General features: G+C 40.8%; 1 protein-coding gene across 1 annotated transcript in view; it reads right to left on the minus strand.

Moving 5' to 3' along the window:
• Itga2 (integrin subunit alpha 2) overlaps positions 1–22,300 on the minus strand; it is a 98,684-nt gene that overhangs the window by 62,932 nt on the left and 13,452 nt on the right. Inside the window, 1 exon segment of the mRNA NM_001427291.1 lies at positions 8,193–8,310. Coding sequence (NP_001414220.1) covers positions 8,193–8,310 — 118 coding nt within the window.

The raw sequence follows: 22,300 nt of genomic DNA on the forward strand, positions 1-22,300 counted from the left end.
CACTGTCACCAGTTAAATTTCATGGACATAGAGCTGTAACAGGGAGAGGTACACCAGGACAAATGTTCCAAAGGGAGGAGTTCCATCCACTAGTGGGGAAATGACGTTGAAACAAGCAGGAGTTCTTTGTATAGTTTTCCTTCACTCTCATCAAGAAAAGAAAAATAGTTGTGGAAATAGACACAGGTGCTAATTCTCCAAACTCAGCAAAAGCCAAAGTTATAAACTTCTCCTTTCCTCCAGTGAAACTGGGAATTCTTCCAAGACTATCTTAACTAACACTTACTGTTCAATTATCTTGTGGGAAAATAGTGATTATGTAGACTCCCAAAACATAACCAATTTGCCCACCTCCGGTGGAACTCAAAGTGCTTTGTTTAGTTAGTAAACACTATTTATGGCGGCGTAGGTCAGACAATTTTAACCCACAATCCAGGAGCTGCTGAAAATATCTGCCTTTGGTCTCTGGGTCCCTAAGCTCTCCAGGCTTTTGTAAAAGAAAAAAAAAAACAGTAGGAGTTTTTACAGAGATTGAAGATGGACATACAGTTCCAACATATAGTATCATTAAGAAATATTTACTGAGTGCCTTGGGGATAGGCATGTCACACAACTCCAGGAGGCACCATTCTTATGTAAAGCGTGTGCCCTGGCCTTGTACAGTAGACCACCTGGGTGGTTGTGTATGGTGACAAGACCTAATCTAATGTGTTAGTTAGGAGTACTATGACTGTGATACAATAGCATGACCAAAAGCAAGCTGAGGAAGAGACACTTTGATGTTCATCACTGGAGGAAATCAGGATGGACAGGAACTCAAGCAGGATAGGAAGCTGGAGGCAGGAACTAATGCAGAGGCCATGGAAGGATGCCGCGAATTGCTTACTCAGCCTGCTTTCTTATAGAACCTAGGACCATCAGCCCAGGGATGGCCCTATATACAGTGGACTGGAGTCCTCTCCCATCAATAACTAATTAGGAAAATGCCCTACAGGCTTGCCTAGAGACTGATCCTAAGGAGACATTTTCTTAATTGAGGATCCCTTCTCTTATGACTCTAGTTTATGTTAACTTGACATAAAACAAGCCAGTGCACCTACTATGGACCATACTCAATCGTAGGTACTAAGGATAAGTGAGTAAAAAAGTCGTCAGAGAAATGTCAGCCTCAATCTTACATTCTAGGGAGAAGATAGATAACAAATCTAGTAAATGACCCAAATCGATTGGTGATCAGTGGTTTGGAAGGAAGCTGAGTGGAAGAGAGCTAGAGGTGTGAGGTAGAGAGTGGTGGAATCTTTATTTGAATGATTGGAGAAAAACACATGCATATGCATGCACACACGCACGCACGCACACGGAGACTCTGGTGGAAGAGCAGCCTGGGAAAGTAAGAAGTACATAAGTCCAGGGGCTGAAGGAAATGGTAGGGGTTGGAATCAGCCTGGCAAGGGGACCAGACCACATATAGAATTGTGTTCAATTAGAAAATCCCTGGTGCTCGTTTGCTTGCTTTGTTTTTCTTCTTTATGTAAGAAAGGCTTTGGGGGGTATTGAGCAGTGAGTAGAGTAATCATAATGTAATATATTTTGGGAACTGTGACAGAATTCATTGAAATGATTGCATTGGAGCCATGGGGAAGTGGGTCAAGTCTTTGGAAGGTCCTTGCAGTCTCCTAGGTAAAAGGTAGTGGAGGTTCATAAAGGCTCAGAGAACTACAGGTGGTGAGCATTCGTCTTACTTTAAAGCACTTTGTCAAGGTAGGGCCAGCAGGATTTCTTTAGGTTATCTTTCAAAGAAGAATTAAGCAGAAGAAGGACAAAAGAGGAACAGAGGGACAGGAGGGAGGAGGGGATCTAGGAATGACCCCAAGATCAAGGAAAACCCTAAAAGCTGACAAGTTAGGCACAGTAAACATCAGAAAGGATGCTGTCAGCCGAGAAAGATTTTTTTTTGATAAAGCAGTTCAACAGCTGTGTGTGAGACACCTTGAGTCTGAGGTGTCCTTTAGACCCCAATGGGGAAACCGTAGTTGTGACCAGACACCTACTCTATGTAATTTCTATATTAACATTAGAAATGTCAAACTCACACTGTGTGAATAAGAGTATCAATCTCATCCTAGGTTATTGACAACACAGGGCTTCTGGCAAGTTCTAAATAGATCCTCGCTTCCTGATAGTGAGTGGGAAAGGTGTTTGTGAAGGAAGGAAGTCACCCATGAAATGTTGCCCCTTAGGGAAAGGGGGAGGCAGACTTCACCTGTTAGGGTAAAGTATTGCTATGTCAAACATTTTGGCCTAAGTTGAAGCAATGTTATCCTGTCAACCTCCTTATGTGACCACAGACTCTACAGCTTCCAGACTGTTTCCTGAAGTGGTTAGGTGGAAAAGCTCGCAAGGTCTTTCAATGTCACAACATAGTTCACCATGACTGGAAATACTGCTTCACTATTGCTAAAGCATCTAATGCCTCTTCTGTTTCATAAAATCCTGGGTACTTAATTTTCTTCCTGGAAGTAAAGGAGCTAATAGACACAAATTATTCCTTCAACTCATCCTCCATGAAGTTTTCCTGAAGTTACAACCAAAAGCCGAGATATTCACCATGAAGCAATGTGGTACTACAGAACCCCACACTTCTAGCATTCTATGGAAACAATATAATTTTAAAGATTACTATATTTCAGACGTCAAATCCCAGCTCTCTCCTGGGTGCTTTGGCAACATTTTTTTAAATTCAGAGATAAACACTGGAATAGCAACAGCATTTAGAAGTACACTATGTTTTATAAAGGACTCATATGCACTCATATTGCAGTTGGTCCTTGTCATTGCCTGTGAGGTATTATACCTATTTCTGCTTTTGTATAAAGACACTGGCTCTAAGTGTCTGGGCTGGTTTGGGTAAGATGCACCCTCCACATTTAAACACATGGTCCCCAGTTGGTGGTGCTCTTTGGGGGAAATTAGGGATGTGTGGCTTCAGTAGAGAAAGTATGTCACTAGAGCCAAGCAGGCTTGGAGAATGGATAGCCTCACCTTACCTCTGGTTTGCTTTCTCATCTCTCTGATTCTGATTGCAATATGACCTCTTAGCTTTCTGCCCCTGTTGCTTGCTGCCATGTTTTCTCATAATGGATTCATCCCACAGGGAACTATAGCTGGAGCAAATCCTCCATTCTGTAAGTTGCCATGGTCATGGGATTTTACCGGTGTCTTAGTCAGGGTTTGTATTCCTGCACAACCATCATGACCAAGAAGCAAGTTGGGGAGGAAAGGGTTTATTCGGCTTACACTTCCACATTGCTGTTCATCACTAAAGAAAGTCAGAACTGGAACTCAAGCAGGTCAAGAAACAGGAGCTGATGCAGAGGCCATGGAGGGATGTTACTCACTGGCTTGCTTTCCCTGACTTGCTCAGCTTGCTCGCTTATAGAACCCAAGACTACCAGCCCAGGGATGGCACCACCCACAATGGGCTGGGTCCTCCATCCTGGATCACTTGTTGAGAAAATGCCTTACAGCTGGGTCTCATGGAGGAATTTCCTCAACTGAGGGCCCTTTCTCTGTGATAACTTCAGCTTGTGTCAAGTTGACACACAAAGCCAGCCAGGACACACAGCAACAGAGAAGTAACCCATTGCAGTGACTTTTTCCTTTCCTTCCAATCCCCTTCTGTCATGCTGGGTTGACTTAGAACTCTTTTAGGCAAGAACTCAATGCTTGCTTATCATAGGGAACCTAACAATATGAACAACTATCTCTTATCTGTGCTACTTGGCACTTCCACATCTATGTTCTGATGGAGGGAAACGTTTGGAATGGCTGGGTACCAAAAAGGTGTATGTGTAAAAGCTCTTTGCTCTTGTAAATTAGCTTTGTGGAGCCAATAATCAATGTTACCATGGAGAAATGTCTGACGGAAGGTTGTGGGAGCATGGAAGATTTCCTAAGACATGTTCCAAACTCTAGAACTGCAGGTATCTTTCAAATGTGAGCCAAAAAATGTGGTGTGTGTGTGTGTGTGTGTGTGTGTGTGTGTGTGTGTGTGTGTGCCTCACAAAATCATGTCCAGAATGGATGATGGGAAAAGCAAATTAAAGCATAGGAAATTTAACGCAGACACCTTTCTAATTTCTGTTACAAAATTGAATCTCATTTCTATAGAACTTTCTATTTAAATTTCTCCCACAGAGACATTTTTGGAGGACTATCACACTTATAGTAAATAAAGAACTTTATTAAAATTTCTCTTAACTGAAAAATTAAAATAATATGTGCCCATATATAGATGCAGCAGATTTTCTCCCTGAGTCTATATTCATTCATAGTTCTCTCTTTATAAGGAAGTAAAACGAACCAGTCCTTGAAAAAAGAAGAAGATACATTTCCATGACTGGAAATACCCCTCATTCTTAGTCAGTCTTCATCTAACAAGTGATTTCAATTACAGTGATTTTGAGTCATAGAATGAACTCAGATTGTTCTTGGGGCAAGCCTTCAGATTACACAAAGAAATAGTGCAAATCACAACTAGTTCCAGGAAATGATCTTAAACATGTCTCCGGCCCTTGTAGATTGTTTGTGATAAGGATTGCATCATCCACACTGAACATCCGGTGTGTGAAATTCAGTCTAGATGCAGGCTGGCCCGCCTCTGCTGTGCTGAAGGAAGAGAGACTTAGGCCAAGGGCTGCAGGGCAGCTCTACTTGGAGGTCACCTTGCTTTTGGAATGATACAGCCCATAAGGAGACAGCGGAAAGAGCTCAAGAAGTAATAAAGAGATGTCATAAGATCATTAAAATAAAAGTCTAGAGTGTAATAAAAAACCTAATAAAGAAAACTACTAAAATAGCTAAGTTTGCTTCATTGAAATCTAGTAGATATGGAAGTAAAATATGCCTATATTCTTGAAAACACAGAACACACAGGACAACTCAAACTGTACTCTAAAAGAACAGTTCTAGAACACTCGGGCTAGGGTCTAGAGTGAGTTAGAAGAAAGGTGCTGAGAGGTGGAGTGCTGTGTAAAACAGATCATAAAATTCAATTAAGCAGAGGGGAAAGGTGGTAACACCTGCTCCAGTATAAGCAGTAAAAGAGCAATGAGCTAAAAGTGGGTATATGGTGTGTGTGTGTGTGTGTGTGTGTCTGTGTGTGTGTGTGTGTGTGTCTCAAGAGCAAACTCAAACTCAAACTTTATTGAAGGAATTCCTAGCAAAAGTTAACTTGAGTAGTATCAGAAGGAAAGTTAATGTTTCAACAGTTTTCCCACATCTGCTATTTCCATAATGTCTGGGCAATTGTCATAAATCAGAAGTGGAGAAGGGCAGAATGCCAATTGTCAAAACAAACAGCAATTCTGGAGCCCAGGTCTCGCTTTATTTTTCCTCCTTGGTGTGAAGGCCACTGACAGAGGACTTCCTAGCAGTGGCTTGTTGTCTCCTGGGGAGACCACTGACAGGGTCAGGCTAATGGCATAGGTCATGAGGAGATCTTCTATCACTGTAGTCCTAGGACTTGGAAAGAAAACTTGTCCCTTACCATTGAGTTAATGGAGGTAGAGGCAGGAAAGCAATAAAAACACGAGCAATGACAGGGCTTGGCACTGAATTAGCCCTCTCTTATCCATGCATTCCTATTTAGCATATAAATCTTCCTCCTAGATGGTTCTACACTCCAGAGTGAAGTCCCCATGCTCTGGATTTTCTGCACCCCATGTAGGCACAGAAGCCAGTCCACAGTGGACTAGATAATTTTGTCTGTGGCTTAGTCTCTTCTATTTCTTTTCTTGGTAGGGTTGAGACAGTGGGCGTATTTAGATAGGCTGGCCAACCAGCTCTCTTCTCTTCCTTTCTGCTTTGTACCCTCCTAGGATTCAGCCCCTTAGATAGAAATGGACCCTACCTTTTCCTTTGTGTGGGATAGTATGTCTGTGTAGGCTGATGGTTTTTGATACTGGTTAAAAGGAACGAAAGCATGATCCTTAGCTAAAAGTTACACCTTGCTAGAAAGTCCCATGCTGGTATCCAAGGTACTAACCCAGCCAATTATAGAGCAGAGCCTTGTTTCACAATAGCCATTGTCTCAGGCTTATAAGGAATGTTATGGGAAGTCTAAGGCAGGATTTCGGTATCTGATTATCTGATATCTCTGGCTTTGACGTCATCAGATCAGCTCCAGAGTATCAATATAATCTACTAATACCAATCTTGGTGTACATCACCAACATAATGAACTATATCCTAAGGTCAAAAACAGGCCTGTAACACCTGTATAAGCATGCTTTTGTCTCTATGATAATCAAAGAAAAGGTGACCATGGGTAGGGTTTCAGATCCCTCCTGTATGCCTGATAGCTGCAGTAAGTGCCGGGCTTTGTTTGTCTGTTCTCCTCCCTCAGACTGACAAACTATTTCCAGCAGTAATTGTTTTCTGGATATCCTCAGAGTTAAGCTGTTCAAGCTCTACCACAGCCTACCCATCTCTATTACTTTAACCCTACCTCCCTTTTGCTTCCTCCAAGTGTCTTCTAATACGAACAATGATAGAAGCATTTTGTTTCCTTGTCAGACAGATAAAAAGGCCCCAATGTAGCAACAACATGGACTTAAAATAGTTTTTCTTTTAATTCAGTGTATTAGAGAATTAAACGTAAGTTCCCAGCACGAAGGCTATACATAGTAGCTCCCATGTGAGTCACTTGATGTCCATGTCATTGTTTATAAGCATCCAGAAGGCAGGATCAGAACCTAAAGCTCCAGGCTGAGTGGGCAGAGCTTAAGTCTTTGTTCCACAACAGATGTATGGTTCTAAGGGTCTGTCCACAAAGGGGCGTCAAGTTGGATGGGGTAAGAATTTCTTTCTTCAACATTACTTTCAGAGTCATCTGACTTTCTGGGGTTTCTTTTCTATTACTTTTAAAGGAAACAAATTAGCAATGAATGGAATATACATACATATATATTATATATATGTGTGTGTGTGTATCCATCAATATATAAATATATCTATATAAATATGGATATACATATATATATTCCCCAGTTTATCAAAGGTAGTTATTGTTCACCAGAGAATAAAGCTCTGCTTTGTAAATGTAATCCTTTATACTAAAGAACTATTCTGTCACAGAACAGTAAAGTACTGTTTTATGTCAACTTGATACAAGCTAGAGTTATCTGAAAGAAGGACACCTCAATTGAGAAAAATACCCCCAGTAGATCCAGTCACAGGGCATTTTCTTAATTAGTGGTTGATGGGAAAGGGAGGGTCTAGCCTATTGTGGGTGGTGTCATCCCTGGGCTGATGATCCTGAGTTCTGTAAGAGAGCAGGCTAAGCAAGCCATCATGAGCAAGCCAGTAAGCAGCACCCCTCCACGGCCTCTGCATCCGCTCCTGCTCCAGGTTCCTGCCCTGCTTAAATTCCTACCCTGATTTGCTTTGATGATGAACTGAGATGCAGAAATAAAAGCTGAAAAAGCCTTTCTTCCCAACTTGCTTTTGTTCTTGGTGTTTATCACAGCAATAGAAACCATAACTAAGACAAGTACTTTATGACAGAACACAGTGCTGAGTGAAGACGACTTTGTGTGTTTTCCATGGATATGACTGAGGACTCTTGCTACCCGGAACACTGAAAGCTGCCTCAGAGCACAGCTGAAGGAGGGTATTTAGGAAGCTGTCCTGCCCCCCAGAAAGGATGCCAAAATAATATCAGCTAGATGATTACTTTTAAAGCTCAAGGAAGATTAAAGGTTAAGGAATGAAGGCAATATTCATCTCTTTTAAAATCTACCATGCTGATCACCAACACTGGTATTGTCATTAGAGTTTTTAGAAAAAAAATTTCTATCTGGACTTTCCTCCTACTAAAATGTACCATTAGAGTATTCCATTAATTATCAGTCTACAGTTATCAACTCTCAAAGAAAATGATTTCAAGAAAAGCAAATGAAAGAACCAAAGATCTGAGTGCTCTTTAAGTCCACCCAACACACTTTGGAGAGAGAGGCAAACATGTATTTATGGGTTCTGGGCCAGCCAGAGTTGCACAGTGAGCCTGCCTAAGAATGATTTTAAAGCACGGTATTAAGAGTAGATTCATTCATTTATTTGGATAAACAAGATTAAAATACTCCATTTATACAATAGTTTGATTGAAACAGTGAGGAGGAGAATAGTCTTACCAGTTGCCTTGTGGGGTCGTAAGCTGCTGCACCGAATAGCCAAACTGTTCACTTGAAGACCCAGAAAATATTTTCGCTCCTGGGAGGCCAACATTATATGCCAGACAACTCAAAAGACCTATTCAAGAATTGAAAACATAGTCCATATTTACAATGTAAGTGCATATTATATTTGTTAAAGATGGTGTTTTAAAAAAGACAACCTTGTTTGACCTGATAACTAGTCTCCTTACCAGTGTTGATAAGTAATAATGGGTACTTCATCTAAAGTACTTATGTGTGTCCTGGCACTGGTCTAGATACTCATATGCACAATTCATTGCTTCAACCTTCCTCAAAGCAGCCCCAGGAGAGAGTCACCAAAGGTACCTTCACTTCACAGAGACTTTTGAGGTTCCAGGTGGGTCTCTTATGTTGAGTTGTAATGGAAATCTCAGGATTTGATCAAGACACTAGGCTCTTAAGCTTAAATTCTATTTGCAAGGCTCTAAGCTATTCATGCACACAGTTTGAGGGGTGCCCTGTTCTTGACATGGTCTCCATTTGAAATCATGCTAAAACCATGGTGAAGAGGAGGGAGGAAAGTCATAACCCAGGAAATCAGTATCATCCCGCCCACCCCCCCAGAAGGTGATGCTTTGTAGAATAAAAGGTTAAGGGGATGGTGCATTACTTTTTTTTCTTAATTCCAGTGGAAATTGCCAAAACCACTTTTGCCTTGATTTTTCTTCCTTAATGATCAATAAATAACAATCATGAAAAATAGAACAAAGACCAAAGAAGACAACTGATTGGCTTTTTTGTTTGTTTGTTTGTGGTTTCTGTTGGCAGCATGGAGAAGAGTAGGGTTACTCTCTCTCTGTACCGACAGCATGAATTAGAGTCCTTCGCTCTATAGAAGCACGGTTTTGTGGCTTCCGTGTGGTTTTACATTTATCTTTGCAGAGCCTAAACTCCTTAAACTTTCCTCAGGGCACCAGTGCCCTGTGCTCTCACAGAGGAGGATTTTACTTCGTGGGCACCCAGCGTCCGCATGGTGTTTTAGAACTCTGTTGTTCTAGGCACAGGACGCCTGGATGAAGTGGCTTGTTTTTACCACTGGACTTCTGAACTTATGGGAGGAGATTCTCCAGTCTGCTCCCAAGGAAAAGTGAAGTCAGCGATGGAGCTTTGGGAACTTGAAGTAGTCAATGTGCCTTTTCACGTGCCAAAAATACTCTACTGGGCGTTTGCTCACTCGCTCAAAAAAAATGCCTAGCTCATTATTTCTTAGAAATATAAGGTTGCCAGAATGAAAGGGCAAATATTAATTCTGAAATACTCTGTGCATTTGCAAATCTGACCTGTAACTTCTGTCCCTTCATACTCATTACTGTGTTTCCCTTTATTGAGGAAACACAATGCAAAAGAAAATAATAGCAAATTAGGCAGAATATCAAACATCAGAATGCTGATATTTCTTTATTTAAAAAAAAGATGTACTCATTATATATAAGTACACTGTCACTGTCTTCAGACACACCAGATGGTTGTGAGCCACCATGTCATTGCTGGGATTTGAACTCAGGACCTCTGGAAGAGCAGTCAATGCTCTTGCCCACTGAGCCATCTCTCCAGCCTAATGCTGATGTTTCTAACCCATACTTCATCTTCACCCCATGGTTCAGAACTTAGCAAATACTGTTGGAATATTTATCAGTTTTTAAATATACTATTTAAAGTATGAGGAGGCAATGTCAAGTTACTGTCGCTTCAACATATCTAACACTGAAAAGAATGTATATTGATATACAATAATGTAACTCCATCCCACTACTAAATTAAACTTTGGCAAATCATGTATTCAAATTACCATGTACTTCGAAGTGACAATTTTGACTATAAAAAAAGAGAAACAAGACAGTCTAGAGTCCCATTCCTCACATTTAAGTTCAATAGTGTTTTAAATATTTCCTCCCAACTAGATGGATCCTATTATCCAGTGCCCCACTGGTCATCAGCAGTTGTAGAAGCCAGCTGTGCACCAATATTCATATCCAGGGAAAGTTCAGCAATGACTAAGGCACGGGGACACTCTGAGGTCAGCAAACATTTCCAGGAGAACAATGTTCAAGTCCCGAGGGATATTCTGTTCCCACAGACGGCAAACTCAATGCCTAGGGACCCACACTCCCTTGTGTTATATGACTGAACCACAGAAATTCTGTGATAGTGATCATGGTTTTGTATTTTGTATTATTTCTTAGGTGATGCGGTCAAACATACTTTGTGAATCTTAAGCACTCTAATGATTTTTAGCCATCTAAAGGTTTATTTTTAATCAATGTAGTTAAAAGGGCTAGAGCAATGGCTTAGACATTATAAACAGATGCTATTCTTGCAGAGGACCTGGATTGTTTCCAACACTCACATAGTGTGGCTCACAACCACTTGTAACTCCAGTTCCAGAGGATCTGACATCTTTTTCTGTCTTCTGCAGGGACAGAGCCACCCACCCCAACCCCCACCCACATACATGCTTGGGCACACACACTATTAATGATTTTCTAAAATCATCATCAAAACTAAAGTGTCCAAAATGTCCAAAATAAAGGGTTCGAGAATGTAAACTTTAGCATGTTAAGAAATGGATTTTGACCCTGCTATTTAAAACAGTAATCCCAAAGACTATACAAGAGAATGGAAATGTTCAGTGAAAAATATACTTTAAAATGTTGAATGAAAAATGTTTTAAAAGTCTACACATTACTGATATAGCAGATAATAGAACTGTGAACTAAGTTGCCTGTCTTCTAAGTCTCCCGCAGTACATTCTAATGTTTTTGAAATAAGTGAATAAAAGGTTAAAGCAAGACAGTTATTTTTCTTCCTACTCTATACTAGCAAAATGACACACAGGAATAGTTTTCATTAACCTTCAGTGTCTCATTCAATCATCACACCCTTGTATATATCTCGGATAAAATGTAAAGGACAAGTCTACTCCACTGGATGACATTAATTCTCCAGCCTGCATATGATCTAAGAATCATATTTCTTCAAATAACTGTCTTGTATTTAAAAGACAATAGTATAAATGCTTTTCATATCTTAAAAGCATATGCGACAACTCTTCAATTCTTTGGAAATCTATGTGATCTATTGCTCTGTGAAAACCTTGTCATAGCCAGTTGTCCTATGACTTACTCTAGTCACAGCAGCTGTCCACAACACAAAACTGATGGGGGAAGTTGTATAGGAAGAGCTATGTCACACACTGGAGCTCAGTCTATGCTGTTACCATTGTCCTGCCTTTTACCTTACCCATCTACATGCAAAGACCTGTGTAAGAGAATGCCTGAGAGGTCAAATGACTCGAGATTTTAGTCACCATAAAGGAATTAGTAGAGGATTAGTGTTGGAGGACACAGTCTCTCTGCGTCTCTTGCTCTTAAATGTGTAGCCTATGGATATATTCGTTTCCTGTGGCCACAGCAGAAGATTTATACAAAGCCAGTGGCTTGAGACAACAGAAGTGTGTTCCGTAAAAAATTGACAAGCCAGGGTGTGAGAAGCCTGTGAGCCTTCTTGGGGCTCTGAAGAAGACTCTACTATTTCCTGCCTCTTTTAGCTTTGGGGGACTAGCAGCATACTTCAACTGTTGCCTTACTGCTCTAATCTCTCATGGTGTTGCTTAAATGCCTTATTTCTATTGTATCTGGCGCCATTTGCATCTCTCTAACATGCACACTTATGCCTGGGCTTGGGCCCTTCCAAGTGTAAAAAGGATGCTTTGTTTTAAGAGCTATCAATTAATTGCATATGCAGAACCTTTCGCCAAATAAAGTAGCACTCAATAGTTCTAGTGGTTAGGACATTGACACATTTGCTTTTTTCAGAAATGACCTTTAAGTCAATTATGCTTTCTTGCCTGCCTCCCAGTCAAGTCACACCCGTGCTTCTTGTAAAAACCTCATATTTCTCAAAAAAGCTCTAACCCATTCTATGCTAACGATAGGCCCCCAAACATCAACTCTTATCAAACCACAGTCCCAGATTTATCATCCCAATCAGATATGAGTAATGTTTCCGTATTGTATCCCAGAACAAGATTCCTTTTCATCCCTGGGCTTCCAACTTTATCAAACAAGTTATCTACTTCCAAGATAGAATAGCAGGGCAGACACAGGAAATTCAGTTTCCAAAAGGCAGAAATCAGAATAAAGGATTCACTGGTCTCAAACAGGTTTGACTTTAGAAGGGAAGTTTTCATTAGATGTCAAGTTTGAGAGTAATTCTGTTATTGCTGGTTCTGTCACATGAACTATTGATATTACAGGCCTTGATACCCACAGCAATGTTCTTGGGTCCTGCTCATCCTATTTAAAATGGTAGCATTTCTACTGGCATGATGCCCTTAAAAACCTTGTAAGCCTGTAATACTCATCCCAGGGATCTGTGCCAATCGATAAATAATCATTACGAGGTCTTTCCTGGGTAACATCCTTTCTGCCGGATAAGCCTGATGGGAGAGACGGTTGAGGGCTCATGAATTATATCCTAGTCTGTTTTAACAAAACTATGTCCAGCCAAACACTGGCCTTCTTGCTACATATGCTTTTGTAATGGTGAAATTAATAATACTGCTTTGCTTGGACTGCTTTGTCCAAGTCTGGAATCTCATTTCTCATGGTTCCGAAGGCTGAAAGTCTGACATCGGGGTGCTAGCATGGCTATGTTATAGCAAGAGCCCTCTTCTAGCTTGCAGATGGCTGAGTTCTTGTTCTTTCTGCTTCCCTGCAGAAAGAGAATGAGCTTGATGTCTAGTCTTTGTGTAAGGACACCAGTTCCTTGCATGAGGCCTCCAGTGTTATAACCTAAATACCACCCACTGACCACTGGCTCATCTTACACCATACACACACTGCACACCACACACACACACACACACACACACACACACACACACACAATTTCAATACACAAAATGCAGAGGGACACAACCACTCTGAATGTTTTGTTTTGCGATTTGCTTAGGCACAGGAGTCTCTGGATCATCAAGGATGATGATTCTTGGTTCTTTTTCAACTTGCCTCTTCTTTTTACAGTCACTATGGTTAGCAAGAACAGGACATTCAACATTTTCCTCAAGGTACAATATAAAGAGCCTCTTGTCAACTAAGACAACTGTCTCAGGTTTTCTTTTGTGACAAAACAATTGTCTTAGGGTTTCTATTGCTGGGATAACCATAAGCAACTTAGGGAGGAAAGGGTTCATTTTGCTTATATTTCCATGTCATAGTTCACATGTAAAGGTAGTCAGGACAGGAAACTGGAAGGAGAAGGTAAATGGGGACTTATTTTTGAGGAGTTACTATTCAACTTAATAAAACCAATCTAGTGAGAATATAACACCTTTGGTCCTTTTTATTCACAGCGTTGGGCTTATAGTGAACTCATTGGTAGATAAATATATCTCCTCAGGACAAAGAATAGGCTTCACAAGTTCATTACCTCTTTCCTGTACACGCAGATGTTCACCTAGTCTTTTCCACTATGAGACTAGTGGTGATGGGTCAAGGGAAGCTGAGGTCAGAACAGCCATGCCACTTGCTAAGCTCTGAGTGGTAACATCTTTTTTCTCTGGCTCAAAAATATTTGTTTGCAGAGAATGCATCATGTATTGGGCAATCACTCTATGTTCAAATAAGGGAAATAGCATCAATTGCACGATCAAAAATAAACATCTAAATATATTATCCAAGCTCAGGAAATGCTGTGGGCTATGCTTAAAAGTGCTGCAGGGAAGCATTAGCTCCCGATGCAAGTACAATAAGAGACTGAAGGGCTGTCCGGAAGTGACTCAAATTGAAAGAGGCAAGCACAGTGGAATTCTAATCCAACATGACCAGCGTCCTCCCAAGATGACTCCTCATACCAGAGCTATCTCTCTCAGTACTCATGTGGGCACATGCACACACACACACACACCACACACACATACACACACACACACCACACACATACACAATACACACACACACTATACACATACTCAGATACATAGCAGACACATACCACATGCAAACGCACACCACACACATACCACATACCATGCACAACACATACACACACCACACCATATACACACCACACACAAATACACATATACTCAAATATCACACATGCACACATACACATACACATACACACATGCATACTCATACACCACACACACACCATACACATACATATAATACACACACACCACATACACACTATACATATACACACAACACACACACTATACACATAATCAGATACATAACAGATACATACCACATGCAAACACAGCACACACTCACCACATACCATACACAAAACACACACACACACACACACATCACAAACACACACATACACATGCACACATATACACACACCATATACACACCACACGTACACATGCACACATATACATATGTATATCACACCACAGCACACACAAGGGAAGGGCCATGACAAGACAAGAGGATGGCCAACTGCAAGAAGCCCATTCACTACAGTTCTTGTTCCCAAAGCATTTAGATTGCTGGCCCCTGAAACTATCAAAAAATGTATTTCTGTTATTTAAACCACTTTGTCTTCAGTGTTTGCTATGCAGTGCTTGTAGATTAGTGAGAGGGAAGTCTAATTCTACCAGAGAATTTCAGTTAATTGCTCTAGGTTTCAAAGGTTCCGTCCATATAGGCACACATATAAATACGAAGAAAGATATGCTTTACATGATGCTAATTTTTTTGTAAAAAAAATTCAAAGTGTTGTGTGTGTGTTGTGTGTGTGTGTGTGGTATGAGTGATATGTGAGTGTGTGTATGTGTGTGTTGTGAATGTGTATGTGTATGTGGAGTGAGTGGTGTATGAGTGTGTGGTGTGAGTGGCATGTGAATGTGTATGTGTATATGTGTTGTATGTGAATGTATATATAGTGTGAGTGGTGTGTTTGTGGTGTGAATGGTGTGTAAATATGTGTTTATGAGTGTGTGTGTATGGTATGAGTGGTGTGTGAGTGTATATGTATGGTGTGAGTGTGTGTGTGTATTTGTGTTATATGTGTGTGAAGGTGTATGTGGTGTGAATGGTGTGTGTGTGAGTGTGTATGGTGTGGTTGGTATGTGAGTGTGTGAGTATGTGTGTGTATGTGTGTCGTGTGTGTGTGAATGTGTATGTGATATGAGTAGTATGTATGTGTGTGTGTGTGTGTGTGCGGTGTGAGTGCTCTGCAAGTAAGTGTGTGTGTATGTGTGTGGGGGGGTAGTGTGAGTGTTGTGTGAATGTGGTGGGAGTGTTGTGTGAGTGAGTGTGTGTGTGTGGCATGAGTGATATGTGAGTGTTGTGTATGTGAATGTGTATGTGGAGTGAGTAGTGTGTGAATGTGTGTGTGTGTGGTGTGAGTGTTGTGTAAGTGAGTGTGTGTGGGGGGTAGTGTGAGTGGTGTGTGAGTGTGGTGTGAGTGTTGTGTAAGTGAGTGTGTGTGTGTGTGTGGGTGGTATGAGTGGTGTGTGAATGTGTGTGTGTGTGTATGTGTGTGTGTTTAGGGGTTAGGGGAGTAGTGAGGGTGGAGAAACAGAGAAGAGAAACTGCATGGAGTCTTGACGAGTGGCTACATCACTAAAGGCATTTCGAAGCATCTTCACATTTCAACAATTCGATTTTGAAGGCAAGAACCATCTCAAAAGTCTCTCTGTAATTGTTTTGTGCATCCATTTACTGTGACTTGGTGCCGTCTAGCAACTTGATAGATTTTCTCCATTTTCAAAAGGGATGCATGAGGGAGAGTTACATTTGGCAGACTTACTGTCTCCTGACAGTTGAGTTGGAGACGGTGAAACAGTCTTACTGGTCCAAAAGTTGCTGGGAGAAATCCTTGAAAGTCCTTCATCAAAGAGTGTTTTCGACTTCTCCCTAAATGCCTTCTACGTGGAAGAGAAATCCCTTTCCTGTCTGGTCTCTCTCCTACCTCTCTCCACCTCATGCCATTGGCTGGCCAGGGCCTGTTACCAAACTTGTTCCTTGCAAAGTGTGTTTCACACATCTGCAGGTAGCACATGGCGAGCAGATCAGAATTAAAACGAGCCCTACTTGTTAAGTTGCTGTCCATGGGGAACTGCTCTAAAGTCTTTTTAAAAATAAGTTTTCATACAACATGCTCTGATCATACTTTCCTCTTCCACACCTCCTCACTTCCAGATCCTCCTTCTACCTAACTCCACACCCTATCTTTCTGTATGGTCGTTTTTATGTTATATTGTTAAGGTTATGCTTCAATTACATCCCTTCCTTCCCTCTCCTGCAAACCCTCCTATATACCCTCCTGTTCTCTTTCAAGTTCATGGGCTCTATATTTCACTAACTGTTATTGCATGTGCACATGTATATATGTGTATATGGACATATATATGTGTATATAAGTATATAAGAATAAAAGTATAAATATGTTATACATAATATATGTATAATATATACACATCCATATTCCTAAAATTATCTTCAGTCTGTATAATGTTACACATACTGCGTGTGTGTGTCAGTGTGTGTGTGAGTGTGAGTGTGTGTGTGGTATGTATATGTATTCTGTGTGTATAGGGTGTGCGCATGTATGTGGTGTGTTATGTGTGTGGTGTGTGTGTGTGTGTGTGTGTGTGTGTGTGTGTGTGTGTTTGTGTTTTCAGGGCTGACTCTTTGGCCCTGGACAATCAATTGGTGTGCTCTTCTCTGGGAAACTAGCTTTGCTCTCCCAGCTTTCTTCAGTTACCCATAGTTCTCTGTGTCGTGTTGAGGCCTGGTGGACTTTTCTCCATCCACCTTTGCCTGTCTATTGGCATCATCCTCATCAAGATCACATTTTGCATGTGGTCTTTCTTGATGATCTGAGCCTTCCTTCGCACACCTTTTTAGTAGTCCTCAGTCTTCTCCAATAGCATCTCACAAAGCAGTTTACTTCACAGCTGCATACACAGCCATACTCTACCTCTAAGACAGGGGTTCTCAACCTTTGTGGTGCCACGACTCTTTAAACAGACGCTCATGTTGTGGTGACCTCAGACCTTAAGACTGTTTTTATTGACACTTCATAACCGTAATTTTGCTACTGCCAAGAACAGAATAGTAAGTATCTGTGTTTCCTGGCAGCCTTGAGTGACCACTGTGAAAAGATCATTTGACCTCAAAGGGGTCACAACACACAGGTTGAGAACTGTTGCTCTAGGACGTCTGCTCCCACCCATCTAAAGCTCACACAGCTGAGATTCTGGCTCCCTCACACATCTGATCTCGATCTGTTCCCTTGCTTTCTGTGAGTTTTGCTCCATAGGGTCTTGTATTTGCTCTCACGGCCCCTCCATTCTTCTCATAAATTAACCTTCCTCCACCACTGTGGTAGTCAGGCTGTAGCGTTCTCTCTGGTGATCCCCACCTCCTGACATACATGCCTTTAGGTCAAGGTAAGACCATCAGCCTTATCCATATGCAGATTAATAGCAAAATAGAAGCAGATGTCACGGCTAATACCTGCCATCAATGTGAGGAGCAGAAAGGCCATTCTACTTCAGGCAGGCAATTAAACGAGACCTATCTCTACCCAACACCATGATTACAGCCATCTACAAAAATCTGAAAAGGCCCCAGCGAAGCCATGTCCAGATTTTGGTCCCTCAGAATCTCAGAAAAGTGCATAATATTGTAGCGATTATCATACCATAAAATAATACAGAATCTATTCACAACATATTGTACCATTTCCAGGAAGAATTCTGTCTTCTTCATTACGATTTATTTACTTATCTGTGATCAATAAAATTTCTGTGTTGTATGCCTAACCCACTGAAATGTATAATGGAAGGCATACTGTTTTGCAGGGATAGAAGCTTCTAAATTTTGAGGAAGGGAAGTTCTTCAAGGAAACAAAATAATTTTGCTAGAAAAAATCTTATAGCTAAAATACTTATTTGGAATGAGAAAGGCAACACTAAGGATGTTTTCAAACACTGATGACAAAATCAAGATTCCTTAACCAGGTACAGTGATCTTTTTTCTACAGTTTGTGACTGCACATTTTTTATCATTTCTTCAAATGACAGTTTTATATAATAATTCTTTAAAGGCAACAGCACGATACATGTCATTTTTTAGCCTAGTGAAATTATACCATTTAAGTATGTCCCTTCCCTCTATACATTTCTTTAAAAATGTCATGTAAAGGTCTGGAATTATTTCTCAATGGCATAAGAGTTAGGACATTCCAAGGCATTTTAACTTTTCTTTTATAGGAATTAATCCATAATTATGGATTATAGAACTTATTCATCACCTTGTGGTTGATGTTTTTGTTATTGAAATATGTTGGAAGAGACAGTAGTTTAACTTTTTTATATTTAATAAGAAATATCAGGCATGTGAATGCATGGGACAGGGTTTGCACGGGCATCTCTAAAACTGAAGCCCTGTGTGCTTTATACTTAGCCTTCTTTGTTTATAAAAGTAGGGACCATGCTTAATTTATTAACTACCATATGGCCCCGTACTTAGAGTAGTACTCTATCTGTAGCAATTTCTGAATGAACAAAACCCAATTATTTTTTCTTTCCTCTAAACACTAAATTGATTACATAATAATGGATGGACAAGAAAGACCTGTTTAATTTAAAAAAAAATGACTCAGAGTTCTGGATGGTTCAAAGCAAGGGCTGGGAATGCAGGGCACTCAATTGACTTAGAGACAGATTAGTAGACACATTGATGACTATGTGTTACATACTGCTTTGTACAAATAAAATTTATAAATGCATGCATTAGAAGTATGAACTGCATATTCATGTGTCCAGGCAGGTATATATAGCATGTTTTCTATTTAGAATTTTGTAGAACAGTGATTCTCAACCTTCCTAAGGTTGTGACCCTTTAATACAGTTGCTCTCAGTCATAAAATTATTTTGTTGCTACTTCATAACTATAATTGTGTTACTGTTTTGAATTGTAACATAAATATCTGATATGCAACCCCCCCAAAGGGATAGTGACCCACAGATTGAGAACCACTGCTATAGAATATCTAATTTTTCTTCTTAGGTAGTTTCAGAAGGACATTAAAAAGAAGACTGTTCACATTTGATGGTGGTAGCATGGTAGAATTATGCCAAAGATAGAAGTTAGTTATATTTTTAATGTGAAAAAAGCCACTAACAGAGCAAATAGTGCACCATGGGATCTAAGAGCTGTGCGTGTGGTATTTGAGCCTTGTGATCAAGCTTCTCAGTCTATGGCAACTGCTGCTGTCTCACTGTAAAATAGGTCAGTACACAAGCCTCCTGTACATCAGATAATGCATGAGAAACTCTTCCACTAAGTGCTTAACATGTGATACACACAGAGGAAAGAAAGCCAGTCTCTTTCTGTCTTCACTCTTGGCATCACTGCACACAACTGAGGCTAGCACACACTTCTTGGGAAGTTTCACAAACCATACTACTTAGTTGGACACACCCACTTTCACCACAGACAGAAGAGCATATCCCGAACAAATTCCTAAAAACTGCTGCATCATGAGTAGCCGGATGATATGTGGCTGCATTTTGCTGACACATGGGAAAAGCATACCTTAAAACCTAAGAAAATAGTGTCATTCTCAGGAAGCCACAATGACAGGAAGTGGGTGATGCAAATTCTGCAATGGAATTAAGCCAACAGACTTCACTTCCAAGGGCAGCTAATCATTACCCAGAATACACATGGCTATGGGAAATGGCCACACACAACCGCAGGAAATCTGGTTTTCAGTTGTATTGTCTTGAGGATGAGAAGGATCACAAAGCAGGTAGATGACACCTCCTTCTCACAAAAGCAACCAAGTTAAGTTGCAGTCCGTTGTAAGCGAGCACATGACATGTACGAGTATGCTGTGTAATTATGGTACAATGCACACAAAAAAGTATATGTTAGAGACCCAAAATGATTCCTTCAACTTCTTATGAATCTAATAGTATAACCTGCTCTTGGTTTTAATGAAGGAAGAAAAATTCAATGGGAGAATGTTACATCCAGTGATCTTAGCATTTGAGAGGGAGAGGCTGCCTCAGCTCTTCCAGTTCCCCAGTGTCTGACACTCCTTTGAAATAGGGTAGCCTGGCACTATTTTAATGTTCCCCTAAGTAAATGAATGATAATAAAATGAATGAATAAGTAAGTCAATCAATCAATTAATAATAACAACAGTAATGATAACAGATGCCCGGCTATGGATTTACAATATACAAAATGTTCTCCCCTTTATAATAATAACACTTGATCCTCCTTGTGAACCAACAAAGTAGAAACCGATCTGCTTGTGACTTATTTAAAGCTACCTACAGTGATGGCATGTAACTTTTCACAGCTCGGTTCTGAGTGACCATAAGCAGGAAATGCCTTCATCACAGGCTTCTTCTCTTCAGTTGTTTCCCCTCAGGGGACATTTGGTAATGTCTGATATATTTTTGACTGTCATACTGGGGCTGCTCTATCTAGTGGGTGGAGGCCAGGCACACTGCACAGTATCCTGTATTACTCAGTCTACCCCCAGCCCCACCCCCAGTCTAGAAGAATTATCAAGCCCCAGATGTCAGCAATGCTGGCGTCTGAACTGTAGTCTAAACAGTGAGTGAGGTCTCACAAGCAATGTTAAGTTGTTTAGGTTTCTGTGGTGAGATATTCTGATACTCATCCCCTAGGAGGCAGAGTCTCGTCCTCCTTCCCCTGACGTGAAATGACACTTGCTCATGGCTCAGATGAATAGAGGCTATGATGTGGTTTCCAAGTTAAAGTCAGAGAAGGCCATGAGTTGCTCACAGCATCTCTTTAAAGTCTCTATTACTTTTAATTGTGGGTATTTGTGTGTCTCTGGGTAAGTATATACCCACCAGTGTGTGTGTCCTTGGAGGTCAGAGGCATCGGGTCTCCTTGGATCTGGAGTTACATGTGGTTGTGAGCCTGTGAGCCACCTTACGTGGTGGCTGGGAGCTGAACTCAGGGCATCTCTATGAGCAGAAGGTACTCTACACCACCAACCCATGTCTCCCAACTTCCTTCCCAGTATGGTTTTTAGACAAATCACCACACATGAAGTCAGGTTACACAGTAGGTGCCTGACTGTTGAGACTAATGGATGCCTCACAGGGAGAGAAAGCGCTTACCCTCTGAGAGCAGCAATTGGGCAGAGTCTTCAGGCAAGACACCCCTTAAAATCCCAGGTCAAGAAACCATCATAATAAAAGATGGCTAAGCTGCTCAGACCCTGGCTTTGGGTGACTCTGCACAGTAATCGCAAACCAGTGCAGCCTACAGACTGTTGATCATAGGAATCGCTGTGGCGAATGGAATGTCTTTCCTCCCTGCCCAAGGTTTTTAATCAGTGAAAGTGCCAAAAATCCTCTTTGAGTGACAGCTGTTGGGACTGTATGTGCCAAAATAGAAGTTTATTTCAAGGAAACTTTCAGAGGGCAGTCAAAAGGCATCTTGAAAACACATGCAGAACACTGCAGATTGGACGCGGGCTTTAGTCTTTTCAAAATCCAGGTGTAAAAATGTGTGTGTGTGTGTGTGTGTGTGTGTGTGTGTGTGTATGTGTGAGAGAGAAAGAGAGAGAGAGAGAGAGAGAGAGAGAGAGAAAGACAGAGACAGAGACAGAGACAGAGAGAACTAGATAAACTTTTGAGATTTCTTTTAGGCCCACATCAGAGGGCCCTAGCTCTAAGTTCTTTGACCTGAATCTATAGATATTTTTCACAAAATACACTTCTAAAACTGTAACTTGGCAGTGATTCCTTGTGAGCAGATGAATGGGCCACTTCATCTCTAACAAATTACAAAAGAAGATGAAAAAGATAATGTTGGGGAAGTTGATAAATTTCTACATAGCAGATGGCTATGCTGTTGAAAATGTGACAAGAGCTAACAGACATACACAGAGACACAGAGACACCCCACACACATCTCATACACACACATACCACACACACATATCACACACACACACACATACACACCATATACCCACATACAACACCAAATACACACAAACACATAGACATACTATAT

This window comes from Rattus norvegicus, chromosome 2 (genome assembly GCF_021556685.1).
Source record: "Rattus norvegicus strain SHRSP/BbbUtx chromosome 2, alternate assembly SHRSP_T2T, whole genome shotgun sequence".
Lineage (NCBI taxonomy): Eukaryota > Metazoa > Chordata > Mammalia > Rodentia > Muridae > Rattus > Rattus norvegicus.